Source organism: Typopeltis vanoorti, chromosome 14, assembly GCF_054136105.1.
Source record: "Typopeltis vanoorti isolate ZY-2024b chromosome 14, IOZ_Tvanoo_1.0, whole genome shotgun sequence".
Classification (NCBI taxonomy): Eukaryota; Metazoa; Arthropoda; class Arachnida; order Uropygi; family Thelyphonidae; genus Typopeltis; species Typopeltis vanoorti.
Genome location: NC_143562.1, coordinates 61,527,939 through 61,548,962, shown reverse-complemented (window position 1 = coordinate 61,548,962; position 21,024 = coordinate 61,527,939). Strand labels below are relative to the sequence as shown.

Sequence of the window (21,024 nt, the reverse complement as noted above, 5' to 3'; positions counted from 1 at the left end):
TAGCCGATACATGCCATTGGCAACTTTTCTCACCTGAAAGGAAATAGGCACAAGATTGTCTAGTGTCTCTATTCGGTTGTATTTATATGTGAAACCAAAATTCAAAATCAATTTTGGTGCAAGAAACAAAAGACTTGTCACAGACGTCTTTGTATGTTAAGGGGTTAAAGAGTACTAGTACTTTAAAATTTTCCAGGAGTTCTTCAGCCTATTGTTGTACTTACATTTAGTGATAAGGTTGGAAACAAAACACTTTTAAAAATGATTACTAAGGAGCATTAATTCAAGGTAACATGTTCACCTAGTGAAGGAATTGGACAGATAATATTCAATTTTCTAAATTGGATATCATCTTTGGCTAATTGAAGATCATATAATTGAGATCACTGTAATTAGAAATATGTAGTAAATGTTTATAACTAGAAATTACTAATTTTGTATTAACTATTAACAAGTACACACATCTATAAATGATAGCTGCTTCGACAACTGAATGATACAAATGATTTTCTGCTTTATCCTGAATCCTGTACCAGAATGAGCAAATACATTAAAATTACACTTCATGCTGTAGAACTACCACTGTCAGCATCTAGCACTTTAGACCATGTGAAAATTTCCATTCATTAATAAAGTGGGATTGAATTCTGCTGGAAGACAGAAATTTCTATAATTTTCTACTCTTCCATCTCACAAATTATTCTCATCCATTTATTTCTTGCTATTCCTATAATCTTATCTCTCCACTTCATCTGACTTCCTCTAGATCTCTTTCTTTCTGTAATTAACTGTAGTAAGGGCTGTTCATCTGTCATCCCAGCCCAGTTCCACTTAGAATTTGGTAAAGAATCTTATCTGACCATATGCCATTACTACTGCCGCTACTCTGCACTTCATCCTTGTGCTCATTCTGTCATCATCCCACATTTCATATGAGGGATGATGTATAAATGCTAATACTTTATAGTTCTTTTTTTCATATTTTCATGCCACCCATTGGAACTTTTTATCATAATCTGTTAACAAATTCAGGTTAAAAAAAAAAAAAATGTGCTTCCACAATTTCACTACATTTCAAAGTCAGTGAAGGCATTCCTTGTAGCTCCTATTATATTAACTATTTTATTTTGTATATTTATTTATACCCTCTTTCAATAGCTGTGAACACATTAGTGATAATATAAAACTGTGTCACTGTTATGTTCTAGATAAATGCTAATAGATAGATAAACATTCTTTGGTATGCAGATTACTTTTCCAAATTCGGTGTTTGAAATTACAGAGTAGTAATAATTGAATAAAGATCTTATACTTAGTTTTGATTACAGGTCTGCCATATCATTCCACTTCTCATGTAATGCATCCTCCACCTCCTCCGCCTCCTCGTAGTGCTCCAGTTATACCATATCCTTCATCTCGTATACACCGACCACCAGATTACACAATAGCAGCCCAAATGGCAGCAAGAAATAGACATATAATGCTGGGACGAGCTCATAGTCATGAAGGGTCGACAACTACGGGTTACCACAGTAGTGACCTTACAGATCACGAAGATGATGGTAGGTTCATAGACCTGAAAAGAATATGTAATGCTTTTAAACCTAGACAGAAATGCTTAAAAAAATAGTTGCAAGTAGATTTTATGTATAGCCTCAAATGAAAGTAAATATTGCATATGATGTAGTGTAAGATTTTCTTGGTTTTTGGCCAGAAGGATAAAGGGATATAAATTAAAGATGAAAAGAAATTATATTTTTGGTTTAATCCTTTATCCAAGTGTAAGTAAACAAAGTTTGCATGTGAAGTATCTTCATGACTGGCCTACTTCTATATAGAAACTAATGACTTCAATTAATTGCCTTAGTATTCCATAATGCGAAATACACATCCTTTCAAGGTGTGTATAATGTTAAGAATTATGGAAAGGGCCACTACATGAATGCGAAGTCATTAGCCTCTATATACAAGTAGCCCAGTCGTGAAAATATCTCATGCTCAAACTTCATTTCCTTACACTTCAATAAAGGATTAAACCAAGATTATAATTTCTTAGCATCTTTAATTTATAGTATAACCAAGTGAAAAAACTTTCAACATCTATCTCTGATCCAGGATAAAGGATGTTTAAAAGTATTTGTAGAGCTTATCTGGTATATAATTCACCGAAAAAAAAAGAAGATATATTTGAGGTAGTCAATTATATATATAGTAATCCTTCCTTATGAAATGTTGAAAGACCTACGGCACACCAACATTGGTGATTAATTTCTTCTTCAACCCATCCATCCATTAGGATGAGTAGAGTTAGGGAGTCAGGACGACTTAATGCAGCCAGCACATCACTCCTCTGCTGCATACTATAAGAGTAAGTACTTATGACTGTAGATCTTTGTGTTCATGGACTGGTTTTCCTGTTTTGAGGGGGGGGGGGACCAAGTTTCTGGGAGGAAAAAACCAGCTGACTCACCATTTGATTGAAAAGACCTCATAAAGGTTCCTCGCATCATAGACAGGATTTGAACCTGTGTCTTTAGAACCAAAGAGTTCATCTATACCAACTGAGCTACAGAGGCTCTGTTACATAACTATAAAAAATTAGAACGTTTTGCATGTTGCAAGATTTAAAAAAGTATCATTTGTAGGGTAAGTTATTCATTCCCATTTGTTTCTAAATATGTTTTAACTTTCACAGTTAATAAAATTTATTTTAAATTCTGAATTAAGGTCTGTTCAGGCCCCATGTAAAAACATTCTTTCACAAATGAAACTATTTTTTTTTGTTGCATTTCAACAGTTTCTTAGTATCATTTGCATTAAAGTATATTCAAAAACAAAATTGTTCACATTTATTTATACCTACAAGCTAGTGGTATTATACTGCTATATTATTTAAGATAGTCCTTCTATGACAATGTATGGTTTGGGCATTTCAGTGCAACCTATTCCACAGACATCAGTGAATTATTATTATATGGGCACCTCCATGGAGTCCAAAGACTCATATCAGGAGACCCAATCTATCATACCTCTCCTTGAACTCATTAACAGAAAAAGCACTGACAACTGACTCTGGAAAACCATTCCACTCATTCACCACTTTCCAAGCAAAAATCTAGTCATATCCCCCCCCTCCCTACTGACCACACCTTTATTTAACTTCCAGGGATAACCCCCTTGTTCTGGTCCCTCTAGCCAAATGCTGAAACATTTCCCCTGTCCTATAAAATCCTTTAAACAACTTTAATGTTTCTATCATAACACCTCTTTTTCTCCCATCAACCAATTTCTGCAATCCACACACCTTCAATCTCTCCTCATAGGGTACATTCCACAAGCCACTCACCTCTGAATCCTCTCCACCATTTCCACATCCCCAGGGGACCAGACTTGAGCACAGTAATCCAGATGTGGGCATATCAAGAGGAATTATATACTGACAGCCTATTTAAATCATTCTGCCAACTCTCCACATTGCCTTGATTAACTATTACTCTATCTATTTTTTGCATCATCAGCAAACAATTGAATATTTCCTTTCAGGTTATTTCCTATATCATTTATATACAAATTAAACAGCAGTGGTCCCAGCACCGAACCTTGTGCCACACCACTAGTCACCTGTTTTCGTCTAGATTCTGCCCCTCCATATACCACTTTTTGATATCTGTCCAGCAGCCACTTATTCACTTAACCAGTGTCATATCCATGCACATTTGTTCTAATTTGCATAACATTGTTTCCATGTGGTATTCTGTGAAATGCCTTTGCAAAATCCAGTAAAATCGTGTAGCCATTTCTCTATTATAAAAAGGTATTAAATTACTAAGGCATGACCAACCCTTTGCAAAGCCATGCTGACCCTAATACAGTATCATATTTTTATCTACCCATTCTTGAATTCTCTTTTTTACCGATTTTTCTAGTACTTTTTACCACCACGCCTGAGATACTGATTGGTCTATAATTTGTTACAGTAGTCTTAGAATCTCCCTTTATGCAAAGGAATAATTTTACCTTCTTTCCACTCCCTTGGAACTCTACCAGAGCTGAGACTTAAATTAAACAGACTAGTCAAAGGCATTTACAGTTCCCTTGCACATTCTCGCAAAACCCTAGCTGATATCCCATCTAATCCAACAGCTGTATTTACATTGAGATTCTGCAATATCGTGAAAACCTCCAATTCATCCAGAGGTGGCTCTGTTCCCACATTAGTGTCTGTCACATAAGTTAAAGAAGTAACCTCACTAGGAAGATATATGCTTGCAAAGTGGTCACTTAGTAAGTCAACTATTTTATCCGCTTCCATCTCCTCATGACCATCATCACTCATTAAAGTTAATCTTCCATAGTCATTCTTCCTCTTACTTGCCACAAAATGAAAGAACTCTTTGGGATTTCCTTTGGCCTGCTCGGCTAAATTCTTCTCATAATAATCTGATTTTATCTTTCTTGTCTGAGCCTTATACTGTTCATGAGTTTGCTGGTCACCTTTCTCTTTATATACCTTCCACAGCATTTCCTTCTTCTGCAGCTTGTATTTAATGAGATTACTCATCCATCTAACTCCTACCCAATTAACCCTCCTTACCCTAGGTATACAATTTAATAATGCTTCCTCTAGATGACCCTTAATTATATCCAATATGATACTAACATCCTTACCCTATAGCGTTTTATGCCATTGTACAGATTTAAGCTTCTTCCTAAGCCTGTCATAATCACCTGCCTTGTAGTTCTACAATTTTCTATTATCAGATTTTATATTACTTTCACATTACAACATAAGTAGATGAAAAAATTGCCAAAATAGCACTTTACATTGCCTCTTTGAGTTATTTTAATGTATCAAGGACTGATTTTCACTTTTTACCTTTTGTTCGTGGTACTTATTTTTTCTTATTATAATTGTAAGTCTCATTTTCTGTTTCCAAACTGAACGTGACTGGAACTCAAAACTATTTGCATTTTAATGGTCAAGTTATACATCTAATCAAACATTTCTAATGTTGGATTTCCAAATATCTTGAGGGTACATGGCAGGAATTTGATGATGATGAAATAAAGATAACGTATATTCTGGCGTACAAGTCAACCTGGCGTATAAGTCGATATTGGAATTTTTTGAGTTTTTATAGTATACTCGTTGTATAAGTCGACTGAAAAAATTTTTTAGTTTTCAAAGATTTATAATTACTAAAAGAAAGCAAAAAAAATTATTTATTGTCTCAAATCGGAAATATGAATGAAACTCCAGTTATGTTTGACATGATCGGGAATAGAACAGTAGAATTGAAAGGAAGTAAAACTATTTCTTTAAAAACAACTGGACATGAAAAAAAGCCGTTTCACAGTTGTACTTGCTCGTATGGCTGATGGTACTAAATTAAAACCTATGATAATTTTTAAAAGAAAAACAATGCCAAAGATCAAAATTCCAAGAAACATTTTTGTCCATGTTCATGAGAATGGTTGGATGGACGAAGCAGGAGTTAAGCTGTGGATAAAAAATATTTGGAATACATGACAAGGCGCATTAAAAAATCCAAATAGTCTTTTAGTGTGGGGCATGTTCAAATTCCATTTAACGGAGAGCACAAAACCAATATGGCAGTGATTCCAAGTGGGTTAACTTGTTTAGTGCAGCCATTGGATGTTTGTATAAACAAGCCATTTAAAGACAGTTTATGAAAACAGTGGAATGCGTGGAGGCACGAAGGAGAGAAAAGTTACACAAAAGGAAGACAAATGCGTCTTTGGCAACTATGTGTGAATGGGTAGTGAAAGCATGGGATGAAATAAAACTAGATACAGTAATAAAATCTTTTAAAAAATGTGCTATATCTAACAAATTAGATGGCTCGGAAAATGATTTTGTTTACAATGATGATGAAATTGATGCTAAATCTGATGGAGAAAACGAATATGATTTATATGATGATATACCGGAAGAAATTACAGAACCATAGTACAATGAACTTTTCATACATTCAGACAGTGAAAATTAAATTTTAATTATGTAGTTACCTACCTATTTTCTTTTGTAAATAAATAATTATATAACATGCAAATAATTTTTTCTGTAAATAAATTTGATATAAGTTGAAATATTTTTACTTATTTACCCTTTTTGTAAATTGCTAATAAATTTAACTCTGTTAAATTTATTAGCAATATACAATATAGTTAAATTTTTTTCTTGGAAAGCAATCAATTTTTGACCCAGCATATAAGTTGACCTAAAAAATTTAGTACTTTTTTTCAATGCTGAAAAGTCGACTTATACAGAATAGCCGGAATATATGGTAATTTTTTAAATTTGTCTCTTTCTGTTCACTGAACTGATAACTACTATTCCTAGATGGGTGCTATAATTTCACAGAATTTTATGAGAAGGTTTTTATAATTACTGCCACAGAAAACTTTCTTTAAATGAGGGAAGTTCTGCAATACAATGCATTACTTTGTACAAAGCACCAAAATTTTTCCCAAAGCTTTGTAATTAGATATTTAAATAAATTTGCTGATTAATGCCAGATATGTTAATTCAAGAAAAGATTGTGTTATACGTGAGTAGTCAATTTCAATCAACAGTATCTAAAATTGTCGTTCAGTGGTGATTATAGTGCTCTAAATTCATGTACAAGGATATTTCACACTCTTCTCAAACTTTAAAGGCATATTCTGCATCTCAAAACTAATAAAAAGTCCTAATAAACATCTGTTCAGAAACCTCACATTTTCAAGATAAGCCTTTTATAGTTGCTGCAAAACAGACAGATGCAACTCAATGAATCATTTAATCACAAACAACCAGAATCATATGCAATATTTGCCTTCTATTTAAAAGGTTTACCATGAATAAGTAGCAGTTGCTATTTTTTATCATGTTTCTAAGTCTGCCATGCATCCATTTATGATTTCTCTTCTGCACCCTTGGTGCAGAAGAGAAATCACTGAGCACATGGAAGGTCTTGAATTGGCTGATATGCACTTTTATTATGGACATGTCAAGAAAATGTGCATAAAGAACATCAGCTTCATCAAGAAGCTTTCCCTAGTCATTGAATTCCATACTTGGTTTCTGCATCAGAAGGGTATCAGAAACTGAAGAAACCATGCTACATCTAGTGACACAGAATCCATGCACTACCATGCAGAGAACGGAAATGCTAGGTGTTTCCAAGCAGCTGTATAGAAAACCATGCATGAAAAGTGGCTTTACCCATACCATTTCCAGCAGGTTCAGACAGTTTTACCACAAAATTGTCAATAGTTGTTGGAAGTTTTTCCACTCGGTTATACTATAAATTAAAGATACCAAGAAATTATATACTTGGCTTAATCTTTTATCCAAGTGTAAGCAAACAAAGTTTGCACCTGAACTACTTTCAGGACCGGAGCAACTCCTGTATTGAAGCTAATGACTTCACATCACTTGCCTTAGTATCCCAATAATGCAAAGCACATATCATACCCTTTTGATTCCATTATTGGAAGGATCACTACCCGGACCCAGTTTCGACCTTTATTGAGGTCTGATTTGTGGGAGCCAGACCCAGACTTACATTTGAATATACTTGCTTACATTTGAATAAAGGATTAAACCAAGTATATAATTTCTTGGTATCTTTAATTTATAGTATAACCAAGTAGAAAAACGTCCAAGAACTATCTCTAATCCAGAGTATTTTAATAATAAGGTGTGACACCTTTTGGCTACTCATATATGACTTCGGCATTACTTCAACCTTAGTATCACCTCTTGGTCTGGCTCCCACTGGTGAGACTTCAATAAAGGTCTAAACTAGTCTGGGTAGTGATCCTTTCCATAATGTAGAGCATTATACATACCTGTAAGGATATGTGCTTTGCATTATGGGATACTAAGGCAAGTGATGTGAAGTCATTAGCTTCTATGTACAAGTTGCCTCAGTCCTGAAAATATTTCAGGTGCAAACTTTGTTTGCTTACACTTGGATAAAAGATTAAACCAAGTATATAATTTCTTGGTATCTTTAATTTATAAATCATCAATAGTTTCTACATGCAAACATATGGCCAATCAGATCCACATTTTTAGATTGCAGATGACCTTCATCTTCTGGTGAAGATGAAGTCAGGATTTGTAGACTATGTAAGAAAATAAATAAGAAAACATCATAAAAAAAAGTAATTATGAACGTTGATAGGGAATTGCTGCAGCAGTTCAGAAGTAGCAATTCTTCATGAGCATATGAGCTGACATCTTCTGAGACAGATTATACAGTTGTTTGTTTTGCCAAACAGGGTTAGAGAACTTTTATACTGTGACTTGCACATGGTAGAAAACAACTTGTGAAGTTGTTTTCTACAACTTTTCAGTGACGTTCCCTAGGTGCAGAAGAGAAATATGGATGCATGGCAGAGCTCCCCACACGTAAGTTGTGGGAGGGCTTTGAGTATCATGATGAAATGTTTTCTGAAGATGGGCCAGTTACATGGCATCTGATGCCTAAACAAAATCCTGTGGATTTTTATTTGTGGGGCCTCAATGATTTCACTTAAATGAAATCATTGGTACACTCTATCCCAATGAAGAATTTTGAATTCTGGGATAGAGTGTACTGCCATGAGACACCAGCCAGGGCCTCCCCCCCCCCCAGAACTGGCATCTGTCATCCTTACCTTTTCATTAAGCTTGTAATTGCATGAGCAAGCAGCTATCTAACATCCATTTATAGTTTAATTACTAGCCCACCAAACATGTTTTTTCTACTCTTATCCTGTGAAGTTAGAGAAGTGGGGCCAGTTTGTGTTATTATGAACATTAATCTCTCAGGAAGAGAATCTTGATTTGGGTAATTAGATTGTGTGAAATCAAGTTTTAGCAATAAGTAGTCAAAAAAGAGAGAGCAACATGGTTGGAATTAAAGGAGCAGTAAAGGTAGCAAATGAATACTATAAAACGAAGTATGGAAATCTAGCCAGAACAGATTGAAAAGTGGGGATTCCAGATTTGATAAAAGCACATGTTCCATCCTTTTTGCAGAACTCATCATGGAAGATGTAGATGTGGAGGATGCCAACTGAGGTTCAGTTAGGAATAGTACTCATTTATATTCTTTCCAACTCTCTTTACTACCTTTTTGTTATGTCTTCTAGGCTAGTTCACTCAAATGAAACAAGCTTACCATGTATCCTCTGACCCAACTTATAACTGCAATTAAATCTCCTCTCCATCCCTACTATCTCTTTAGTTTAATTTACAATTTTTGCATAAATAAACATTGTTTTCATATTTTGCATGCCTAAAAGCTATAAACACTTTGACTTAATAGTGTAGTGTACATTTTGCAGTTGTTAATTGAGTTTTGTCTTTATTGCCTAGATGAGGAAGAAACTCAAGTGTCAGCAGTGTGATGCATGACAAAAAAAAAATGATACCAAAACTCAGTGTACAAAGATACATCTTTATCATCTGTATTAAGAACTGAATAAACATTTGAAAGGTCACAGAGCAGGACCATTAATTCAGTGATTATGCCTGTTGTGTACATCTAGAAACTGCATAAGTGGTCAGTAATGGACAAGCAGACACTAGCTGTGTGAAAGTATTAAACCAAAGATGAGTAATGCTTTTGATGATTGGATGACTATTTTGCTGAAGTTGTGTTTATTTGTTCAGAAAAGATCAGAAAGTCTTTTATATATACAAATATTGTATTGTAAATAGTGATATGTCTAGGTGTATTTTATAAAAATGTAAAGTGACCCAGAAGGTAGCAGTGCTGCCATTAATTTACAAAGAGTCAAATATGTAATGGACTTGTTAGCAGTCAGCATTGAACCTAAGGCACAAAATTATTTTTATAACATGAATTCAGTTGCAGAGTTTTAGTTTACTATATTACAAAAAATTTTAATCTGAACTTCAGCTAATCATGTATTGTAAATTTTCTTTATTTTGTATTATATGACTCACATGTTGAAAAAGTTTCTAAAACAAAGAAAATTTTAAATAGCACCAGTTATCCTTTGGATATTTGTTTTATCTTGAAACTGTGATCATGTTTGTAATTTTTTAAGAATGAAGTGAACATAAATATCTGTTTATTACCAGAAGGAAGAGGGATGGTTACCCTCTTTCAAATTCAATCTCAAAGTACTACTCTTAGTAACACTAAAAGGAAAATATAACAGGAAGTTTTCTACATCTCACATGAATATTACAATAGACTCTCATTATGACAAACTCCTAGGGACCACAGGAATTATTTGTTATAGCGGATAGCTTGCTATAGTGAATTTCTTTTAGTATAGCATTGTGCCTGTTTAGCTTTGGTTAGGATGTTTAAATAGTTCATTATATAGTGAGCGAGTTTGTTATAATGGTGTTTGCTACAGTGAGAGTTAACTGTATAAAAGATTAAATAAAATTCATGATTGTCAAATAGTGCTAGAATCAGTTAGCATCCAGTAGTTCCCAATAAATTTACAAAATTAAAAATGTTTATTTTAAAATAAAATATAAAAGTATTTAATTTAAAAAAAAATTTTTTTTTGCCACAAACTGTATAAGCACATATATATATTGGTGAACCTCATGTTATTTATTTATTTTTTTTGTAAGGTAGGGTGTGCTTTATTCTTTTATATATAAAAAAAAAGTATCTCACTGTAGCTGTGATGATTGATAATCATAGAAAGGTGTAAATTAGATCAAATATTTATTAATCAAATTCCAGAGGAGTTCTAGCATATTACAAAATTTTGAGTACTAAAAAAGGAATCTCTTAAATTATGCTCCATATTCTGTTTTTATTTTTTATTTTTGAGATGTTTTGATTAGTATTTAGTAGGTCTAACATAAAATGCTAAAGAATCAACTCTGAAGCAGAGAGTAGTGATACATGAATGTTAACCCCCCTCCATCTTTTTGTTTACAACGATTGGTGGGTATAATTGTTTCTAGCCATTCTGTGTGGAGGGGGGGAGTATTTGGCTGCAAATCTCCATTGAGATAAATTTTAATTTGCTTGTTTTGCAAAAGCAATAATTACTGAAACTTATTAATTCGGTATTGTCGAAAGGTCAAAAATATTTCTTTTTGTCCTTGATGGGATAAATAGTAAAACAGCATTCAGCATTGCTTGAAAATGTATAGGATATTTCTCCTTGTCTTTAATTGAATGTGAATCAGTCTTTCCAACTGACCGAGAGAGAGTAGAACTGAATAAACCTTTTTACGGTATAGACATAGATATGCTGTGAAAGCAATTACCAGTTTATTTTGATACACAACACAGCATGTCAAATAAAATTGCTACAAGTAACCATTTAATTTTATAAACAGCTAGAATCATGGGATTTTCACTCACATATAGTCACTAGTGTCTTGACTAGTATCAAGATCTCTCAGAGGTCTTTCTATTCTATTAAAGGCCTGAAGTGGTTTGAAAAAAAAGTTCCATGTTTGGTCTCTAGAGCAGGGTTTCCAGACTATACACACACACATATGCACTCAATGGACAAAACATATATATACATACATATGCACTCAATGGACAAAACAGTAGAGATGCCTACCTAATAGCATGTCAGTCCTCCTCAAGCATGAATTTTAATAGCCTATACTCTCCAAGGCATTGACTCCACCAGATAGCGGAAGCAATTCCAGCCTGTTGCAGCATTGTCCACAACTATGGATTTGATGTCTTGCTCTATAGCATCCCAGAGAGAGAGATTCAATCAGATTTAAATCCTTGGGGACACTCGAGTCATGCCTGGTTGTAGCAGTTGTAGCAACGCATTGTCCTGCTGAAACAGACCATTCGCTGCAGGAGGCGTGAAAGTGTATAGGTAATCAGCCAGCACATTGTGGTAGCTCACAGCGTTTAAGGATCTCTCCAGACACACTAGTGTGTCACATGAGAAAGCTCCCCAAACCATCACCTCCTTCGACAGAGCTGACTCCCGTAATGACGGGGCCATGGCTTCATGCTGTCAATGCCACACCCTCCTGTCAGCTCAGTACAACTGATAACTGGATTCATTATACCACACGACTGGTCCATTCTGAAGAGATCCAGTTTTGATAGTCCCGACAACAGGTGAGGCACAATCCCCAATGAAGAGCTGCCAACAGTGGTACGTGATTAGGGCATTGGCATGGTTCACTCACTGACACTGCTTGGACCTCTGACATTAAAACTAGATGTGATTTTGTGCTGCAGTTGGTCTGTATGAGCTTGGACCATATACATCGATCCTGGTCATCAATGGCGTGTGGTTGGCCACTCCCTTGCTAGCTGGGCACTGTTGATGGTATATACTTGCAGTAGACCCTTGAACGGTTGCCCTCGAGAACCCTAGGATTCTCGAGGGCAACCACTTGGATGCATTCTACATTACCAGTTGGGCAATAGAATGACCCATCTGTCTTGCACCGATAATACATGCACAATCAAAGTCGTTAAAATCTCCACATTTAGCTGTGTTTGTTGATTGCGATACACTGATTGGAATTTGTCTGCCTATTTACCGTCTACATTTGGTTTGGGCACTGGCTACTATTATGTTTGGATGCCAGCGCCAACTTCCCATCACCCCTATCTCTGTTTTGCCCATTGTGTGTGTGTGTATTGTGATACACACATATACATGCAGGGTGATTCTGAATTCTTGTCAGGGTTTCCATGTAATTTTTGAACAATTTTCAAACTGGAAACAACAACATAAAACCTGTTTCAGAATATGAAAGTACAAGTTTTTATTACCTATAAAATCAATTGCAAAATGCTAAACAACTTCCACATAAGATGTTCATGCAATAATCATTTTCTCTCCAAGTGGTCTCCATTACTTGCAGTGTGACTGTTTCTGTCACAGCAACAATTCTGATCTTCAGTTCATTGAGGGATATCATAGGGGTCTGGTATACAATGTCCTTCATCTATTCCCACAGGAAGAAATTAAGCAGCATATCAGGCCATGGAATTGGTCCACCACGCCAAACACAGCACCGAGGAAATTTCATGCCAAAAAATTTTCAGACAATAAGTAGCTGATGCAGCTTCCAATTGGTGTAACAGATACAGCTGTAGCATGTCCAGATAGTTCACCACTGTCACTGTTTTTTATGCAAAGGAAAAGGGTCCCCCATATTCTGCAATTAGGATGATTTATCCTCCGATATGCAGAATATTGCTTCATCACAAAGTATCCATCTCTATAAAGTAATTTTTATCATCTTCGACTTTTGACAAAATGTCTTGGGCAAAATGGAAATGGTGGGGTTTATCATTCAGCTGCAAGCCTGCATAATCTGCCGTTTGTAGGCATGGAGTTGAAGTCAGCTATGAACAACCCCCTCAAACAATCGTTTGTGATATACCCAACTGCTAAGAAGCTTGTCTAGTTGATTTTTGTGGGCTTCGATAAAATGCTTCCTCAATGCAATGAATATATTCCTGCGAAGTGTTCAGTCTTCCCGCTCCTTTTTGGTGCTGACCACTACCAGTGTCTTGAAATTGTCGGATAAGATTATCTGAAGATAGATATTTTCCATATGTATTCTGTAACAACAGTGTTGTGATAAGGGACTTTGTTTTGAAAAATCAAAGTAAACACATTGCTTTCTCTTGAACAGTTGCCATCACATTATCTCCCAGACATCAATTCAGCGAGTACACTGTTACCAAATAAAACTGCTTGAGTTACACTTTAAAACTCTGTGAGCAGTTTTATTTTGTTGTTTCCAGTATGAAAATTATAGGCTATGGAAACCCTGACAATAATTTAGAATCATCCTGTGTGTGTGTGTATCAGCTCACCCACCTTTCGTGGATGGAAGCAACATAAAAAAATATAAACAAAACTGTAAGTAGCAATTATTCATCAGTGCAGCTCAGCCACTTAAATCTGATGAAGGCAGAGGTCATGTTATATAGGATAGGCCCTCCTAATCCATCTATACAGAAATTGCTCAAATAGATTTGCATATTATAATGTGGTTCAATTATGTAGAAAGATGTGTTCCTACACAGATGTGGTATTTGGATGGCAATATTTTGCACTATGTTGTTTCTATTATTGGGGCTTCCAATAAGAACATTCAAGTCCCAATCAGATATCAAAGGATACCACATTTGAGACTGTCATGCTCTTTTTCTATTACACTGTTCGGATTTTCACAGCTGCCAGAGTATCCCATCTTACATGAAAGGTAGCCTCATCAGAGAGTACATGATATTCTAAATGTGAGACAAAGATGTATGCTGTCCGCTGAGTGGTGTCAACATACTAATAATATGTGACAATGTAATCAAAATGCATTCATATCATCCATATGTGATATAAAAGTCACAAACCAAATGTATTTGTTCTAGTTTGGTTTGTAACTTCTGCACTAAGTGAATCTTGTGAGCTTAAAAAGTCAGTGTCTTTCACAAAATTATGTAGTAGACCATGGAATACAACTGACCTGACACAACACAGAACCCATTTCTACCAACTATTTATGCTAAGACACTATTTGCTCAGATGGATCCCATTTGTATTTCTTACATAATATTCACATATCTGGAAACTGAATTTAGGAAACCTAAAAGCAACGGCACACCATTTTGCTTTCTACTACACTTTGAGCAAAGTAATTTTAACATTCAGCAGCAACTAGGTAGATACTTCCTCTATTAGGTCACTAAAATCATTGAGTTTTTATACTTGTGAGTGAAAATCAAATCCTGTAATTCTATTAGTGTGTACAAAATTTTGTCAGACATGCCATATGTAAAATTATATTAATTTTGAGATAAAACATACCTGAAGTATTGTATTAAAATGCTTAGTGTTTCAAAACTAATGGAAAATACCTTATTAATTTATATTAATAAAACCTGGAAGAATTTTCATCAGTCTCTCTCTGATGTCGTAAATCTCTTATGTAATTTTTGCTGAATTGAAGTAATCTTATAACAATCCCTTGAGTACAACCTAAAACTGTTATTCTTGTCAATTTTAAACATATGTAAAAATTGCAGTCTCAGAATGAGATAGTTCTGATGTTTCCATTTGGCTTATCCAGTATGAACCACAAATAAGAAACTTCTTAATCACCCAGTTTCCTATGGCTTATCATATGCATCTTCAGGATAAATTTGAAAATAAGTTTAAATTAAAAGAGTGATTTCTAAAGTAATTGTAACATAACTAAGTAACATACATATAATCATTCATTTTGACAATTTCTTCCTTCTTTGATATTTCTTATTTGTGGTTCATATTAGATAGCCATAATAGTTTTAATGTACTTCTGCTAGCATTTTTTTTTATTTAAAAATTTAGTATCAGAAATTTTATGGTTAAACATTTTAAGATATATCAAATATAAAAACTGGTTAGCCATATTTAGCATATTGTTGAAATATGTTCTATAAAAATTGTTTTCTTCTGAAAATTAACAGTACAAATCTTACTCCTAAAATTTTAGCAATTATTAAGCAGATCATGTACTTCACGAAGAACAATTTTTTTTAATACCATACATATATTTAGGGACAAGCAGTATATATGAATAAAACTTCAGTCATGTTTTTTGGGCTACATATAAATATGTATTAAATATTTATATTTTGAAATGTATTAATTGTTAAAAATGCTTATTTCTTGTATATAAATATGTAAATCAGTTGATATATATATATATAAAAACGGATCTACTTAAAGAATATTTTAAGAATCTCAGTCTGAATCCAGTAGTGCCCAAACTGTGGTCCACAAAACATTGCAACTTTATTTCCCAAATTGATACTGGCCACTTGAAATTGTATACTCTTAAATTAATTTAATTAAATTTTAAAAGAAGAAGCCTCTTATTTAAAAGAAAATAATTACAGCTGGTGACAATCATGTGGCCTTTTGTGTTCAAAAAAAGTAAGTTTGGGCATCACTGAGCTAAGAAATCAACTTCAAGGTGTATATGATTTCTCATGTTGATTTATAGTACTACGACTTGTACAGATGTATCATGGAATTGCTGCTGGCAGAAGCAGTACATAATAAGTTCAATGTAATTAATCAAAACTACCCAACGTTATGGACTGCAAAGTTTGCTGTCACATCATTGTTAAATAAAGGACCACTGAAATTTGTAGAATTTTCTAGAACGTTTTATACTCAGCAGCATTGTGTACAGCAAGGTGTGTGATGTGCTCAGCTGTAAATATTAAATTAGCTGTGAGGTAAAAAAAAAATAAAAGATCTGTCCAATGGTGTAAGTTTTTCTTGGTGTTACATTGTAATTTTTGACAATATTGACATTTTACATATATATAAAACAGACACACACTATGAAAAAAAAAACGTTTCTGCCCCTGCTTATGTTTATTAACAGTTGTAATATAATACTGTTTAAATAATAAAGATTAATTAATGTTTATTTAAAAAGTATCACGCTCCAGGTGATGGGTTTCCCCAGTGTTTTCATCCCATAAAACATTCTCCTAATTTACATATTAGTAAAAGAATATATGTAATTTACAGATATTACACATTTGCATTAGTTGCTTTGGAATAATCTAAGTAATCAAGAATTAAAACAGTACTTTAAGCCATTTTTTTGTTGTTGTTTTTTATGAGGTCCTAAGTGTAATAGGACCTCATGAAGTAGGATTTTCAAGCTATTTGTCATTTGAACTTACTCAGAAATAGGTTGCTTACTTTTCATGCAGTGATCTGCTAAAGGCTAATCCCTTTGAGTAAAGGGAGTCATATATACATCTAAAGCAGACATGGCATGATAATGATGCTAGAATTGTATTCAGTAACGTAAGGATTCTGCTTTCAAGCACCTTCCTAATGGTACTGAACATAGTTAATCTTTGCATATACTTAGATTTGCTGTTTAGTATCTGTTAAAGAACATTCCATAACTGAAGGATCCTGCGTTGGTTTTAAGGGTCACATGTAAAACCAGTATTATTATTATTATTCAGGCCTCTATGGAGTCAAGACTCATCATGGGAGGTCTTTCAGAAACACAAAGTCTATCATACCACTCCTTGACTGTTATTGCTGTCACCACTATCAGGCAATGCATTCCACTGTTCAACCACCCTCCATGTAAAGAAACTACTCCTCACAGCTTCCTTTTGTAACTTCCAGGGATGCCCCCCCCCGCCCCGTCATTGCTCCTCGCTGTTCCACCAAGCGACAGAACTCCCCAGTGTCAACTCTGTAACTACCTCTCAACAGTTGTAAAAGTCTCAATCATATCACCTCTCCTATCTACCAAACTCTGCAGTCCACAAACTCTGTACTGATGGTGCTCCATCCATGGTTGGCTCCATAAGAGGTTTTGTTTCTCATGTAAAAGAAGAAAATGCTAGTGTTGTCTCAACACACAGTTTTATTCACAGAGAAGTGTTGATGTCAAAATCTCTTGGAGATGAACTGAAAAAAGTTTTTGATGCCACAAAAATGGTTAACTTCATTAAACAAAGGCCAGTTCAATCCAGAATGTTTAAAAACCTGGACAAAGAGCATATAAATCTTTTGCTCTGTACAGAAATCCAGCTAACTAGAAGAAAAGTTCTAAATAGAGTGTTTGAGCTAAAAGATGAATTGCAAAGATATTTTGAAGAAAACAAGATTTTGCCAAGTGTTTTGAAGATCAAAAGTGGGTGCAGATGCTAGCCTATTTAGCTGACATTTTTCATTATATTAATATGCTGAACAAGTCACTGCAGGGCCCTGGAGAAAATATATTAACTTCAAGTGACAAGATTCTTGGATTTAAAAGAAGGCTGAATCTTTGGAAAAATCATGTTGTGAAAGGGAATCTTGATATGTTTCAATTACTGGTTGGGCTTAAAAGTAAAGGAGGATATCATTAAATTTCAAGTCTTATTGTAACCCACCTGGAAGAACTGATGATAATAATCAAACATTATTTTCCATCCCTTCCAACACAAATGTAGGAAACAAGTTATTTGGTAGCAGAAATTATTGCAGAGAAAAGGAAAAGAATATGGGTGAGAGACTCGGAATCTTCTGCTCATCCTGAGAACTTGACTTTAAGAGAAGAGGAAGAACTTTGTGGGCTGCAATCTGATCGTACATTCAAGTTGAGATATCCCTGAACAAGTTCTGGATTTCTGTTAAAGAAGAGTATCCTACTATTCATAGGAAAGCAATAAATATATTGCTGCAGTTTTCAATGTCTTACATGTGCGAGCAAACTTTTTCTTGTTTGACAAGTATTAAGAGCAAAGACAGAAATCATCTCCTTTCTGTTGAAGATGAAATCAGTGTTTATCTAAAATCTGACCCCGAATTAAGTATTTGTGTACCAAACGACAAGCACAGGTTTCACATTTGAAAATTAAACTTTATTATTTATAGTTGTTTCAAAAATAACAATTCTTTGGCACATATTTTTGTTTATATGACATTTTACTTTGATTTATCTTATTTTGAAAATTACAAATAAACGATAGTTATTATAGCACTTATTTGTTTTCCTCATGATCTTTAAATTCATACATAATAAAGAAAGATACTAACAATAATATATAATAATTATTATGTAGGGGTTCCCTACAACATGGATATTATTCCAAGGTTCTGCAAGGGCAAAAAGGTTGAGAAACGCTGGTATAAAGCATAAAAATGTCACTGAAGGACATAGGCATCTCTCTAGATACCTACATCTTTCCTCATTCAAATGCAAGTGGCCTTTTGCATACAGCTCCTTTATGTCCTCCAAGCATCCACATATTCCAATCCTTTCTTCTATTATGCTATTCATTATTACTGCTCTTCTGCTCAAGTTCATCATTATCATACCTGTGTAACACACACATCTTTCCTCTCGGCGTTTTCTTTTGTACAACCTTAAGCATGAATCTCAGATCTCTTGCCACACTATTTACACTGCCTCTCTAAGTCATTTTGCCCAGTATCATAATCATCACATCCAGCCCACTTAATTGCCATAGCCACACCTTCTATCATTCCTCCAGGCAAATACTCCTCTGACATTCTATCTTGTACACCACAGATCGAGTCTCCATACATCATACCACTCTATTCCTTGATTGCTCACCTGCATCCCTCACTCTCCTCTAACCCTTTCTCTCTGTGTTCCTCTACTTACCTGCTGTCCTGGCATCACTATCCCTAGTTCCAGCACTCCGACTGTTTCCATTCCCATAACTCTCTCTCACTCCTCCTGATTTGCCTAATCTTATTCCCGATACATTCCACCTCCTCTCTCTCTCTGCAAGTTAGCCACTCTCTTGCTCACCATTCATCCTCCCAACCAAGACAACCTCCGAAAACTTCACAATCATTCAAGCCTTCCACCCTCCCCAGTCTTATTTTTTTGTTCATATTCCTCATTCTCACCCTCTATAACACTACTCGTCTCTCTAGGTTGAGATTCTCCCAGCCCTGATGCAATGAGGTCGGTTATTGTAATATCTAACTCATTAAATTCCCCTTCTCTCACCTGCCACATATCCAACAGCCAGGACGCATAGATACCACAAAATAGTCCTATGGGGGGGGGGGGGGGGGGGGAGAGAGAGAAGAACTTGGTGACGCCATTTGTAATTGGAGCTGTAGCTGCCGCCATCATTAAAATAGTGCCAAGGAACTACTACTACTAAATGCTAAACACTACTATACTATGTTATACGCTCTAGTGTAAGCTAATTTACTTATGCAATACTATAAGTATAAACCATATTTAACTATACTAAATTCAAAAACTTATCTTCTCTTCCACCATAGATGATCCGACTCTGACCTTGCCCTCTCGGTAACCCAAAAATAACACTATAAACAACTACACTCCAAAAGCAGCACCACTTGTATTACTGAAAAAAATGTAGCACAATTTGCAAGGCTCACTATACACTGCTAAAAAAGCACTTTTTTTATAGCACAATAGCACAGCTCAAATCCACTGCTATGTTCTCCAGCTACTCTAGCACCTGATACAGAAACATTTTGGGATTCATTATAAACACATGCAGAACAGATTCCAAATTACTTTTAAACAGGTTCGAATCCTTCACTTCCTCCATTGTTATCAGAAGTAGACAGTAAAATGTAAGTTAACAAGATGAAACCAATTCAAGTGTAACTATGGAATAAAACAGTGAATTGCATTGTTTTATCCAGCTCTTTTTGTGTATCTACCGATAAAAGGTACAGTGCATTATTAGATAATCCACTTTCCTTACTCTAGAAATTGGTCTTTAACCCAGAGTACTTTTTCACACCACTCATGTGTGCAGTGGGTTCATTCACCACAATTCTAACTTAAAGCTTTTGCATTTGCCTTCAGTGGGATTTCACTCAGTCAACCAGCCTAACATTACTATTACTATTATTACGGGCAACTCCGGGGAGTCATTGGACTCATCGAGGGAGGCCCCAAATCATATTCATCACAACTATTTGACATTCATACAGTATCTATCATACCTCGCCTTAAACTCATTCACTGTCACAGCATCCACCACAGACTCAGGGAGCGCATTCCACTCATTCACTACTCTAAAAGTAAAGAACCCAGCTCTAACACCTTTACTAACCACACTTTTGCCCAGTTTCCATGGATGTCCCCTAGTCCTCCCACAACCAGCCCTGTTCTCAAAAATATCTTCTGAATTAATTTTATAGAAACCCTTCAGTAATTTGAATGTCTCAATCATATCTCCCCTCCTCCGCCTATCAACCAATTTTTGCAACCCACAAATCCTCAACCTGTTCTCATACGGTTCATTCCACAGACCTGCTATCATCTTGGTCACTCGCCTCTGGATCCTCTCCCCATCAAGAAGAAACCTAGATGACCAAATCTGAGCACAGTAGTCTAGATGGGGTCTTATCAAGGCTCGATATAGAGGAACAATAATCTGCTTGTCAACGTATTCTTCAGCAACCAAGTGATTTGATGAGCTGTTTTGGTCACTTTTGCAATGTGTCCCCTAAATTTCAATTCCTTATCTACCAACATTCCTAAATCTT

The 21,024-nt window shown here is 35.1% G+C and overlaps 1 protein-coding gene across 6 annotated transcripts in view; it reads left to right on the top strand.

Annotated features, from left to right (window-relative positions):
* LOC150099532 (rap guanine nucleotide exchange factor 6-like) overlaps positions 1-16,262 on the top strand; it is a 486,813-nt gene extending 470,551 nt beyond the window's left edge. For 5 of the 6 annotated variants that reach the window (XM_090404032.1, XM_090404030.1, XM_090404035.1 and 2 more), the window contains 2 exons: positions 1,329-1,562; positions 9,374-16,262. In XM_090404032.1, the coding sequence (XP_090260158.1) occupies positions 1,329-1,562; positions 9,374-9,405 (266 nt within the window). In that variant the 3' untranslated portion in view covers positions 9,406-16,262. The remainder of the gene's footprint in view (positions 1-1,328; positions 1,563-9,373) is intronic. The other variant, XM_090404034.1, reaches the window with a different exon arrangement.
* Positions 16,263-21,024: the final 4,762 nt, after the last annotated feature.